A 12,392-nucleotide genomic window follows, 5' to 3' on the forward strand; every position below is an offset into this window, starting at 1 on the left:
GTGGGCTTCTTACACCTGGTACGCGGCACCGTTTGCGACCATGAGCCTCTGCTCCTCCCCCGGCTGGCCCCGTGTGTCCTGCTCTGCAGCCACACAGACCTTCTTGCTCCCCACCGGCCGCCCACATTGCCGGGCTTTTCACACCTCCTGCAAACCTCATTTACCTGCCAACAACCTACTTCACACCCTGCTCCTTCTGCCTGACGTGATCTGCTCCCTTCCTCCATTTGGCAAGAAACGAACCCCACCAGTGGAATTGTGAGCTTCACGGTGCTTTCGAAGTCTAGCTCAGTCTCTGGGGATGGCAGCCCACCACCCCCATTCCGCGGCCGAGGCAGTCATGTTCAGCTCTGCATTTTCCTGTCTTGGCACTCGTGTCTTTGAGGCAGAATTTTACGGTGGTTATGAGCCAGCCTTTGGAGTGAGGCTGCCTGGGTTCAAACCCCAGCAGTGAGACCTTGGACAGATGACAACTGCTCTGGGCCTCAGTTTCCTCATCTGTAAGACGGGCATAGTAATGGCACCTAACTCATATTTCTGAGGATCCAGTGAGCCAGTGGACGTGAGGCACAGCGAGTGGCGACAGCAAGAGCTGTTGGCATGTTCGCTCTTATCGTCTCTCCTATGTGTGTCTGTCCTCTCAGACTGTGAGCACCCAGAGGGCCTCTGCATCTCGCTCTTGTCTGTAGACCTAGCATCCAGCATGGAGGCTGACACACAGTAGGTGCTCAACAAATGTTTCGTAAGAGAGGGAAGGAATCAGTAGTCTGGGGGCAGGTAGCAGGTTAGGTGGATTCAGCCTGATCCCAAGTGTGGAGAAGAGATGGAGAGACTGTTATGGCCCAGAAACAAGAGGTTCTAGAAGATGGACTCCAGTGAAGAGAAGGGTGGGGCCGCCATTCGATCTCTCGGACAGCCTGCCCCCAAGATAGACCAGAGACCCAACCTTCCCCGCCACGTGGATCCCACACATCCCACACACACCTGCTCTTCTTCCTGAATCCTCCATTGTTTATCCATTCAACAGATCTACTCTCGACACTGTACCTGGAATTGTGCTAGGTACTGGGGACAAAGCGATTATTAAAAGCAGAGCTAGTCTGTGTCCTGGTGTCACATACAGCCCTAGTAGGGGAAACTTGGAGGAAACAAGTAAAGAGCTGTTACCAAATAAGATGAAGCCCCTTACGGTGCAGACTTACAGAGGAGGGTCAGCTTAGAAAGGCAGTTGGGGTGCCCTCACTGAGGTTGTGGCATTTTAGGCAGCAGAAGAGGGATGACGATGTCTCTAGCTAAAGGGTCTCCAAAGCCAGACAGTGCAGTGCCAACTTTGATTCGTTTCTCTGGGACTCCCCACATCCCATCTCGTTCTAGAGGTGAGAGTTCAAGGTTAGGCAGCCAGAAAGGAGGCTCTAGAGAGAGGCCTTCAGCACCTCGGACAGAGGGAGGGCGAGTAGCCTGACGATACTGCCTTGTAAAGGGGTCCGGCTCTTCCCGCGCAGGGCTGGGCTTCTGTGGGGTCAGAAGCAGCCATACCAGCCACCTGCCCACCCCCGGGGCCTGCCCACCCTCACTAATTCCTCTACCAGCTTCAGAGCACCTTGGGCAAGTCACTTCCCCTGTCAGGGCTCCGGTTCCCCCACCTGCACACATGTGGTGGCATTGGCATTCTTGGTCTTGAAGGGCCCTTCCAACCCAGTGAGTCCATTTTGGAACAGTGGGTGTCATTTCACTCAGTTCAGCAGAGCTAAGAGCTGATTCCCCGGGACCTTGGTGCCTTGGAGAGGGTTTAAGACCGTGATTTCCTAGAGAAGGATTGGAAAGTGAGGACTGGAAGAGACTGGATGTTAAATTTGTTCATGTTTTGCTATTTGGAATAAAAAGAGAAGAGAAATCACATCTTCTGAGAAGCTCCTATGGGCTGAATACTCTGCTAAGCCCGGGAGGTTCCCAGGGAATTTAAACACAGTGCTTGCTACCAACTCTCTGAGTGGGACCTTGGATAAATCTCTTTCTGCCAGCAGACTTGGGCTTCCCCATCTGTGAAGAGAGGTGGTGGAACCCCCCACCCCCAGTACTGGCATTTTGTTATTTTCACATCTCTATGAGGTGGGGTAATGAAGGACTTCTAGCAGGGGTCCTGCTGGGCCTGCTGACTCCTTTGTGACTCACGTCCATTTGCAGGCTCTGAGGTGAAGTTACTTGTCAGAAGCCACACAGCTTAAAAAAAGTTCACACAGCTTGTCAGCAGTAGAGTGTGGACTTGAACCTTTGACTGTCAGACTCCAAGTACAGTTTTTCTCCCTCTGAGCCTGTGCCCAAAGGAGGAGAGGCTGAGCAAAGAGCCTCTTGTAACGTACAGAATCTCAGATGAGGAAGGGAGGCAGAGCTCGTCCCTCCAACTTAGGAGTCACTCCTTCCTCCTGCATGGTTTCTTCGTTTGTTATAAAACTTGTCATAAAAAGTCAGCTCAGGACTTGCTCTGTGCGCAGCCAGGTGCTGGGGGCTGAGGGCCCGGGATGAAGCAGATCCAGGCCCTGCTGCATGGAGTCCTGAGGTTAGGTGGGGAGACCCCAACCACACAACGCTGTCGTCTCAGCCAGCGCAGGGGGAGAGGATGGGCACAGAGGAGGGAGCGAGGCCTCCGCCTGTGAGGTCACAGAGTGCCTCCCAGAGCGGGCAGCATTTAAAAGAGGAGTGGGAGACGCAACAGCCAGAGAACAGCAGGGAAGGGCAGCTGGCCAAAGGACCAGAATGTGCAAAGCCACAGAACAGAGCCATGAAACAGAGGCCTGGAAACAGTCAGAGATCAGAACTGGCTTCCTGTGGGCTGAGTCCAGCCTGAGAGATGCTTCTTGGCCTGAAGGTGATTTAAAAGGTTTTAAAAGCCTTAGTTGTCATCATTTAAGAACAAGGAGATTTTATTTCGAAATCCTGATTTTCAGTTTCTGTGAACTTTTTGGAAGATCCACTCTCACAGTCCATGGCAACAGTTGGGCAGAGCTGAGGAATGTCTGCTCCTGGCCACTTCACCCGCTGATGTCCTTTGCTTGGGCAGTGGACTTTCTGAGGTGGGATTCCCCAACCTACGGCAGATGGCTTTTTTCTTTTTTCTTGCTGGTGACTGGTCTAAAAGAAAAGGCACTGGGTGCGGGGAAGTGAGCTGGGAGTCTGGTGGGCTGGGGGTGCTCCCCCAGCCTGGGGGGACAGAGCCTTCCTCCTCACTGGAAATGGCTTTGGGCCCCAAGCCCCTCCGGGGAGGCTGGAGAGGGGAGGAGGGCCCCGGTCCTCGGTGCCTTGACCTCCTGACCCAGGGGACAAGGAGCTGGTTTTAACTCAAGGAAGGACAGAGGCCATGGCCTTCCTTTCTCCTTAAAAATACGTGATCATTTTCTCTCCGTTCCAATGAACTCGCCAAGGTTCCGCCTGTTGGCAACAGCAAGAGCAGCTACAATCACTTCTAAATACTCATTTAGAAAAACAATCAAAGCTTCCTGTGCACCAAATATTTATTCTAGATCAAGAAGGAATTCAAACACCTCTATCTTGGCAGCAAGCACTTCCAGAGAACACCACTGTTTCAGTGACTGGGGCCAAAACAAATGTTTCTCCTGAGGCCAAACGATTCCAGAATGTTTGCCAAATGTTGCCTACTTTTTACTTTTTAAAATATAGTAAAATTAGCAAAGCACCAACATTAAAGAGTATTAAAAACAGAAAAAAAGCCAAAGCAAAACGAAAAATATGTCCCCCCCCCCGCTGTTGGCATGAGCGTCTGTGCTTCGCCTGCTGCCTTCTAGCTTTGTTATCAGGAAGAATCTCCCCACAGTCGGAGCCACTCTGGGTGTGAAGGAAGAGTAATGAGCGGCCTGTCCGCGGAGGTGTGCAAGCGGGAGCGTGACTTCAGCAGGAATTCCCACTGAGGGGGCTTGCTATAAACAGGTGTCTGACCCTAAAGAATGACAAAAATGTCTGAGCATCCATTAGAGCTCCGAGTAGGAAAACAAAGCAACATGGAACAAATTTCCTGTACTGCAGAAGTTGGCATCAGGAAGAAACTGACTTAATGCAGCTCCACCATAGCTGTGGATCCTGAGGCAGCCACTTATCCTTGCTGAGTCTCAGTGCCCCCATCTGTAAAATGGGTGGCAGCTACCTCACAGGCTTGCGGGACTAAAATCGAGTGGGGCTTGTCAGTTTTCTTCCTGGCCCTCCAGCCTGCCCTCCACCCCGGCTCTCCTCCCTCTGTTTTCCTCTCTCTGGCTCCACCTCTGTCGACCCACCACGGAGCATTCTCCATGGGTCGAGCCATCGCTCTCCTGGGTTCATGGTCTAAGGGGGGCAAAGCTGGGCAGTGCCACTCAGTGTGGGTCCTCCAAGATGAGGAGACCCTCAAGGGCCGGGGGAGGCTGTGGGGCGGCTTCCTGCAGGAGGGGAGGCTTGAGCTGGGCCTGGAAGGTTCGAGTGACTGTAGGTACAAGGATTTTAGGCAGGGCACTGGGTGGAGACGGAGAGGGTTCTGGTGTGTTAGAAAGATGTTAAGGAAGCATTTGCTCTAAGGCAGGGAGTAAGCTTCCGAGAATCAAGGAAAACACAAGACTGAGGATGCTGGATCAGGACGAGCCTCCTAGCCCTTCCGCTTGGCCGGACTGTCAAGAGCAGGGGGCAGTGGTGGGGAGGGGGCAGGGTCTCTGCCCACTGCCCTGGCCCACAGAGCTGCTCACAGCTTTGGCCACACCCATGCACTTGCCCACTGTCCCGGGGTCAAGTAAGGACCGAGGCTGGGAGCTGTTCACACTGGTCCTTCCAGCCCTCCCACCGTGCACTGAGCCCGTGGAGGCACACAGCGGAGCTCAGGGAAGGCTGACGGGGCAGGTGCATGGCCTGATGTGGGGGGTGAGTGTGTGGGCAGTGGCTGTGCAGGATCAGTGGGTGCAGTGGGGATTGCTGGGTGGGTAGTCAGGGGAAAGGAGGATGGAGGGTTTGGTGGGGGGCACATGGGGGTTAGAGATGGTGGATGTGCCAGCAGGTTGGAAAGTAGCCGCGGCGGGTGAGTTGGACGGTGGCTGGGTGGATGGATATGTGGATGTTTTGGGTTATAGGTGATGTGTATGTAGGACTGGACTGGTGGGTGTGTTAATGGGGAGGGTAGAAGAATGGGTGGCGCAATGATAGGTGCGTGGACTGGTGGAGGTGTATGAATGGGTTTTAGAGCTGTGGGTGGGTTGTGGGTAGAAAGAGTGTGTGAGTGGGGTGGCGGGTAAATGGGTGGGTTGGTAGGTGGATGACAGCAGATACTGGCAAAGGCATGACCAGCTTAGAGATGTGTTGGTAGACTGGTGGGTGATGGGTGGATGGTGAGGGCATGGGACGGGGTGGAGAGCTGTGTGTACAGGTGGGTGGATGGTGAGCTGGAGAGTGGCACTGCGGGTTGATAGATGGGTGGGTAGGAGTGTTAGAGGGTAGGTGGAAGGCCTGGCAAGTAGCAGGGTCGGGGGGAGTGGATGTGCAGGTGGGTGGATGGCAAGCTGACAGGTTGGTGGGCAGATGGGGTGGGGGTGGAGGAAGGCAGCTCTCAGCGCTGACCACCTTGTCTCTTGGCAGGACACCAGCCACACATGGGAGATTCCTGGACCCGGAGCTCTGCACAGGAGATGCCAGAGCTGAACCGCCAGTGCTGGGTCCTGGGGCACTGGGTGTAACCGAGACCCAGCCTGGCCTCCAGACCTCAGGCCATCATTAGGCACCAGCCCCCTGACACAAGACCGCGGTCTGGTACCTCTGGAAAGCTGGCCCGTGTGCTGTGAACTCAGCCAGCCTGCGTGGGAGACACCAGGCCTGCCCAGTGCTGCCTGGGTCCCCCGGCCCTGCAAATGGGGCCGGGGCGGCCGGAGGGAATGCACAGGGCTGCAGAAAGCGAGTTTGGGACAGCCACTCCTAACTCTTGCCACCATCACATGCAGAGCCCTGCAGGGTGCAGCTGGGACACCAGGAAAGATATGGACATTGGCCACTGAAAGCCTGGGGACCCACGAGCCAGCCAGGAGGTTCAGGAGGGGCCCATCGGTGCAGAGGCCTGCAGGGGCAGGCAGTGGTGGCGCTTCTGGAAGGAAGGGCAGTGGTGCTGGCACCGCAGGGGGTCACTCAGCAGGCACAGAGCAGGGGCTCAATAAATGCTTGTGGAACCTGTTTTCTTGCTGTGCTTGGAGGCCAGTTGCTCTCTGGGCTGTGGCTGCCCCCTCATGGTACCACTCCATCTAGCCCCCAAGGAGCCGGAAGGTGAGACAGCCCTGAGTGTGCTGGGGTCAGGGCCAGACATGGAGATATGGGAGGGAGGGAACCTAGAGCCGAGGCTGGGCCTGGAGGGGGGGGGGGGTCAAAATGGAGCCAGGTGGCCAGGTTGGGTTCCAGAGGGGGGACAGGGCAGGGGCCAGGCAGGCGGGACATGTGAAGTGGGCATGAGACAAGCCCTCAAAACCAGGCCCTAAGCCACCCTGACTACCCCGGGGACCCCTACCCTGGGTCTAGAGCCACCTTTACATCAAATCCTAGAGCTCAGATCCCTATTATACAGACGAGGGAACTTAGGGTCACAGCGGTGAAGTAACTTGTCCAAGATCACAGAGCTAGCAGATGGCAGAGTTGGGGTTTGAACCAGGACTCCTGACTCCAAGAGGCCTCATCCCTTCCCAGAGGATTTCTAGACCTTTCCCCCAAGTAGAGAATGTTCTTCACTCTTCCATAAATCCATCTTCCATCATCCCATCCTTCCATCACCTGTGCTCCATCATCCATCCATCCATCCCCTCCCTTCCTCCCTCCCTCCCTCCATCCATCCTCCTATCATGCATCACCCATCCTCATGATCAACCACATATCTGTGTCTTCATTTCTCCAATGATATAATTCATTGTGCCCCTACTATGTGCCAAGCACTGTGGTAGGTACTTGAGATAGGAGACTGAACCATCCAGAGAAGGTGTCTGTCCTCGCAGAGCTCACAGATGGGCAGCACAGATAACTGGACAGACGATTACAGTGCGTGTGTGTACATATATAGTGCAGTGTGTGGTAGACTGTGGGAAGTGCTGTGGTGCCCGGTCCTGGGCCAGGCAGCCTGGGTTCAGATTCCAGCTCCTCCACTTGACACCTTCGGCTAGTTGCCTGACCTCTCTGTGCCTCGTCCCCATGGGCTCGTGGGGATAATCATTCTACCTACCTCTTACAGCTCGTCTGAGGGTTAAATGAGTAATGTATGCGAAACACTTAGAACAGAGCCTGGCACATAGTCCGTGCTGGTTAGTGTTTGCTGTTCGTCCATGAGGGGAAGTCAGGGGCTGCGGGAGCCCAAAAGCAGCACCGCCTCGTGTGGGTAATGGCGGTCAGGGAAGGCTCCTTTGGGAAAATGACATTTAAGCCAAGACATGAAGGTTGTCTAGATGTCAGGCAGGCAAGAGTGTAGAGGGGAAGAAATTTGGGGACATTATAGGGACTTTGAAGTAGTCTAGATGGCAGGTTGGAGAGAAGGGAGGGCGGGGGGTGGTGGGAAACCAGGCTGCGGAGGGTGGGGAGCCAGGGCAGAGGGGCTCGAAGCCTACTCAGCAAGCCTGGACTTTATCCTGGGGCCGTGGCCGACGGGGCCCCCAGTTGTGCCTTCTAGGAAGGTCACTGCAGCGGTGGGCAGAGACCAGAGTGGGCAGCGCGGCTCCCTTCCTCATCTTTCCCACACTCGAAGGGGGAGAAGAGGGTGGTTTGGTCCAGCCCAGGGGCCCTGGGGTGGGACAGTGGGAGCCGTCGCAGGAGCTCGTCAGGAGAGAGTCAGCAGGCTCAGGGTGGATGGATGTCGGGGAGGGGAAATCAGCCATGATTCTCAGGTTGTGGGCTTGGGTGGGGGTGGTTCCCATGTCTCGAGTCTCAGGTGCCTGGGGGACACGCCAGTGGAGGTGCGTGCTCATTCATTCATTCACGCATTGATCCATCAAGTGAGCGATTCATTAATCCATTTTCCATTCATTCAGTAAATATTGTGTGGGGCGGGGGATGGGTCGGGAGAGAGACTGGGGCCCAGTTACAAAGGCCTTGAATGTCAGGACAAGGAGTCTGGGCTTTGGCCTCTGGGCGGGAAGAAACCCCACAGATATGGGGTCAGGCAGGGTGTCTGACAGGAATCCAGCCAGGGCGCCAGGCATCTCTGTTCTCACCCGCGTTCTCCTGAAGTTGGCAAGCAGACCACAGAGGTCTTGGAGATGATTTTAGTTGACACACAGGCAAAATTTTAATCTATTTTAATTGTTGCGTTCATGTAAATGTGTATTAGGAAAAAAATGTAAACGGGCACATGAGTGCCGTGATTTCATGGACATTATTGCTTAGGATGAAACCAAAGTAGGCATTTAAGTAGAAAGAAAGAGTTGGCTTAAATAAAAATATTAAATAAATAATCGTACAAATGGTATGTGATTATGGTACTTGGACGGCTCAAGCAAGGGCCATTCTCACCTGCTGCACAGGCCAGGGAGGGAAAGGAAGGAGGTAGGAGGCCTCCTGTCTCCTCTTGGGCACCTCCTGGGCAGGGGCTGAAAGCTAGCTGTCTTTCAATCTCACGGAACCTGCAGCAAGAAGGCTGCTGGTCAGATAAAAGGAAGCACTTCCAGGCAGGCAGGTTGAGTGATCCAGATTGGTCACTACTGAGAACTCCTGGGAGGGTTGTCTGCATGCAGGGAGCAAATGCCACTGTCTGCCCCGGTCTGGGAGCAGGAAGGACTGCCTGCTGGGAAGGTGGGGGTGCCTGGGCGAGCACAGAGAGGCCTAGATGGGGCTGCACAGGCCCCTCCTCCTGCGCCTGCAGACTCCTCTCCCGGCTCCCAGCTCCCCTGCACTGAGCAGCCTGTTCTGACCCCTGCGGGGATGGGTGTTGGCTGTGGGTGCGGCCTTTCAATCTTCACCGGGCAGGTTGGCCGGACCCCAGCCCAGAGGAGTTCCCGCAGCCTCGCTCTGCCCTGGGCCCCCGCCCCTGGCCGCCCTGTGTCCCCATGCCCATGTGCGCCCGCCAACCTGGACCGTGTACAGCCGAGTTAGCGCTCTGCGTGTGCACGCGTGCTAAGCGTGTGCGCTCGGCACTGAGCTGCGCGGTGGGCTGTCGCTGGCTCTGCACACACTCACGATGCACGTGCTGGCCCTGGGCCTCGCCAGCCCTGCGCCCGTGTCCGTGCCTGCTCGGCGCCCTGACGCGGGGCTCGCCGTCTTGTTCGGCCACGTCTCGCCCTCCCCAGGTGCAGAGCCCCCAGGGGCTGACGGGCCGGCCCAGGCCTCAGGGAGTCGCTGGGCCGACTCCTCTCTCGGGCTGGGGGCTGTGAGGAGCGTCGGCCCCACTGCCCACAGAGCCAGCCTCCCGCTGCAGCCTCGTCTCTCTGGTAATGGAAACGTCCCCCTGATTCATGGCGTTTGTCCGCGCAGCCAGGCCTGAGGACAGGGCGAGCGGGGGAGGCTCAAGCCCAGGAAGAGCTGTGGCCGCCAGGGGGCCGACCCCTTGTTTGGAAGGAAGTGAGGACAGAGGATGGCCCGGGGGCTGCGGGGTTGATTTAGATCCTGAGACCACGGCGGACCTGCGCTGGGCCGCACTCACCCAAGAACGATTGACTGGGGGCTTCTGTGCACCTGGCTCTGAGCTGCACCCTGGAACTGCCACAGTGGATCAGAGACACCGTCTTCCCCCCTAGCGGTGTGTATTCCAGGGAGATTGCTCAAATAATTCCAACAATAAAAGTATCGCTTCAGACTGTGAGAAGGGCTATGTAGGTGAACCAAGGCAAAACCTGAATCACCCTGGAGGGATGAGGGCCACTGCAGCAGGGACTGAAGGATGAGGAGGGAGGCCACAGGCAGAAGTCACAGCATGTGCAAAGGGCCTGGGGTTGAGAGGAACACTGTGTGGTTGTGTACAGCCCCATGACGGGACAGAGTGCTTGGAGCTCAGGGTGAGGGCACAAAGTCTGCTGCTGAGCAGTCAATGGGGGTCAGAGTGTGTGGGGCCTTGTGAGTTACAACAAGGAGTTTGGGCTTCCTGCTGGGCCCCACAATACTGTCACCCCATCCCCCGTTCCTCCACATCCATTACCCGCCTCCGTCTCAGGGGTGCAAACTCAGATGCCTGTGGGACTGGGACTGTAATGCAAGTGTGAGACAGAGGGGCTGTGGGGACTGGAGATCTGGGGAGCGCCTGCCCAGGCTCCAGAGCCATCGAGTAACGTGGGACCAGAGTAGCCCCATCTTCCAGTTTTTCCGGAGAAGGAGGGAATTGTCCAGACCAGCACACCCAGCCAAACTTGAGTAGGCTGAGCTACCAGATTGTGACCTTCAGTGTCCCTCAGGCCGGGTGGGGCCTGGAGCCTCAGAACGGGATCGTCCTGGCTCCAGGTGGGGTGGGAGGTGAGGCCTGGGGAGGGACCGTCTGGGTCCTTCTGAGGTCAGAATGCCAGTGCTGGAACTGTCTGGAGCCAAACAAACCAACAACCTTGAACAAACAGAAGCAGGGCCCTCCCACTGCAGGAGAGGAGGGCAGGTCCCCACGGGGACAGAGGCCGGAGAGGGAGATTCCTCCGGGAGCCTGCGCCTGCTCTTCCTTAAGCCTCTTGTTGCTGTAGCCAAGATGCATTCCCAGTAACCCAGGTCTGGGTGCCCACAAGCCCCTGGGCGCCTGACAGCTGCAGCTTCGGGCTAATTTACACCCCGGTGCCTATGGGGTGGGGTGGGATGCGAGGAATGGGAAGCAGGATGGGAAGGGACAGGAAGGCCTCTGTTTCCCCCCATGGAGAGTGGGGGCTGCCACCTCCAGCAGGCAAAGGTCACCCAGCTGACCCCTGCCTTTCTGCCCATGGGGGCTGCAGGGTGGGGGCCAAGGGTCCAGGAAGGGTCCCCTCCCACCTCTTTCCTCCCAGGAGAGGCAAAGGGGGCCAGGAGGAAGCAGCCCTGGGACATGCGTGAAGCCAGGGGATGGGGATGCAGCCTCGCAGGGGGCAGGGGGCTGGTGTCATGCTGAGGGGTGGGAGCCCGGGTAGGGGTTCGGCTCCGCAGACTCGTAACCAGCTGGAGCCCGCCTGCACGGGCTTGAGTTGGCTCACTCGGTGTTTGTTTGCTGAATTGAGACAATATTTAAAAGTTGGATTTCATGTTAAAAATAAAACACCTGGATTTGGGGTGTCTTTTTTTTTTAATGATTGGCACCTGGGCTAACAACTGTTGCCAATCTTTTTTTCTTTAAGGATTGGCACCTGGGCTAACAACTGATGCCAATCTTTTTTCTTTTTATTTCTGCTTTATCTCCCCAACCCCCCCCGTACACAGTTGTATATCTTAGTTGCAGGTCCTTCTAGTTGTGGGATGTGGGACACCGCCTCAACGTAGCCTAACGAGCGGTGCCATGTCCACGCCCAGGATCCGAACCCCGGGCCGCCACAGCAGAGCGCACGAACTTAACCACTCGGCCACGGAGCCGGCCCCCGGGGCTTCTTTTGAAAATCTCGAAGGTCTGGCATTGCTGGACCCTCGGTGCTGAGCTGCAGCTCCCCCGTGAAGGGCCTGTGCTGCCCTGTTGACTAGGTCCTCGCAGGCCAGCTTTGCTCCCTGATGTCACTGGCCTGGCCCCTGAATAAGAGGCTAAGAAGTTGCGATGCCCCACCCAGCTTCCCCCCACAGATGGACTGCTGAAGGGCCTGCCTGCGCTTGAGTGTCTCCAGGCAGCCCAGAGATGACCCCGGCGACCCCAGGGAGGCTGGGCGGAGCAGGGCACCCCGCATTCATAGGAACTCAGGGGGGCAGGGGCAGGCCCTGCCACTTTCCCTCCACAGCGGCTGGACAGAAGGACTCTCCTCATACAGTGAGGGAGGTTTCCAACTGGGCCTCTGACCCAGCGCCAGGGCCATCACCGGTGCTGAGCTGTGTGCCGTTCAGATCCCCTTCAACTGAAGCCCCTCTCACTCAAGGGCCCCTTTATCCAGACGCCAAGAGCCGCCAGCGCTCACCCTGGAAGGCAGCAGGGCGGTGGGGAAACGCAGGAAGCTCCCAGTGTCTGCAGGAAGCAGGCGTCTGGGTGTGAGCGTCCAGGATGCACGCATGCTGGGGGAAGCCCTGGGCCGAAGAGCCAGGGGCTCACCCCGCCGCAGCTCTCAGGGTTGCATACTGACTAATGGCTTCCAAAGCTGTGCCTCAGTTCCCCTCTCTGTAAATGAGGAACGGGGGTCGTGCCTTCCCCTGAGGGTGCCATGTGGATTAATGAGTCAGGGCCAGGCTTGGAATAACCTCTACGTATGGAAGGGCTTCCATGGTCTGTGCTACACACTGTGCGGGGACCATCGCGCCATGTGCCAGTGGGGAAAGGGAAGCTCAGAGAGGGG

At 56.8% G+C, this 12,392-nt stretch overlaps 1 protein-coding gene across 2 annotated transcripts in view; it reads left to right on the forward strand.

Moving 5' to 3' along the window:
- GSG1L (GSG1 like) overlaps positions 1 to 8,453 on the forward strand; it is a 219,235-nt gene extending 210,782 nt beyond the window's left edge. Inside the window, exon 7 of one of the 2 annotated variants that reach the window (XM_023616075.2) lies at positions 5,605 to 8,453. In XM_023616075.2, the coding sequence (XP_023471843.1) occupies positions 5,605 to 5,702 (98 nt within the window). In that variant the 3' untranslated portion in view covers positions 5,703 to 8,453. The remainder of the gene's footprint in view (positions 1 to 5,604) is intronic. The other variant, XM_023616076.2, reaches the window with a different exon arrangement.
- The last annotated feature ends 3,939 nt before the right edge of the window (positions 8,454 to 12,392 follow it).

Source organism: Equus caballus, chromosome 13 (assembly GCF_041296265.1).
Source record: "Equus caballus isolate H_3958 breed thoroughbred chromosome 13, TB-T2T, whole genome shotgun sequence".
Classification (NCBI taxonomy): Eukaryota; Metazoa; Chordata; class Mammalia; order Perissodactyla; family Equidae; genus Equus; species Equus caballus.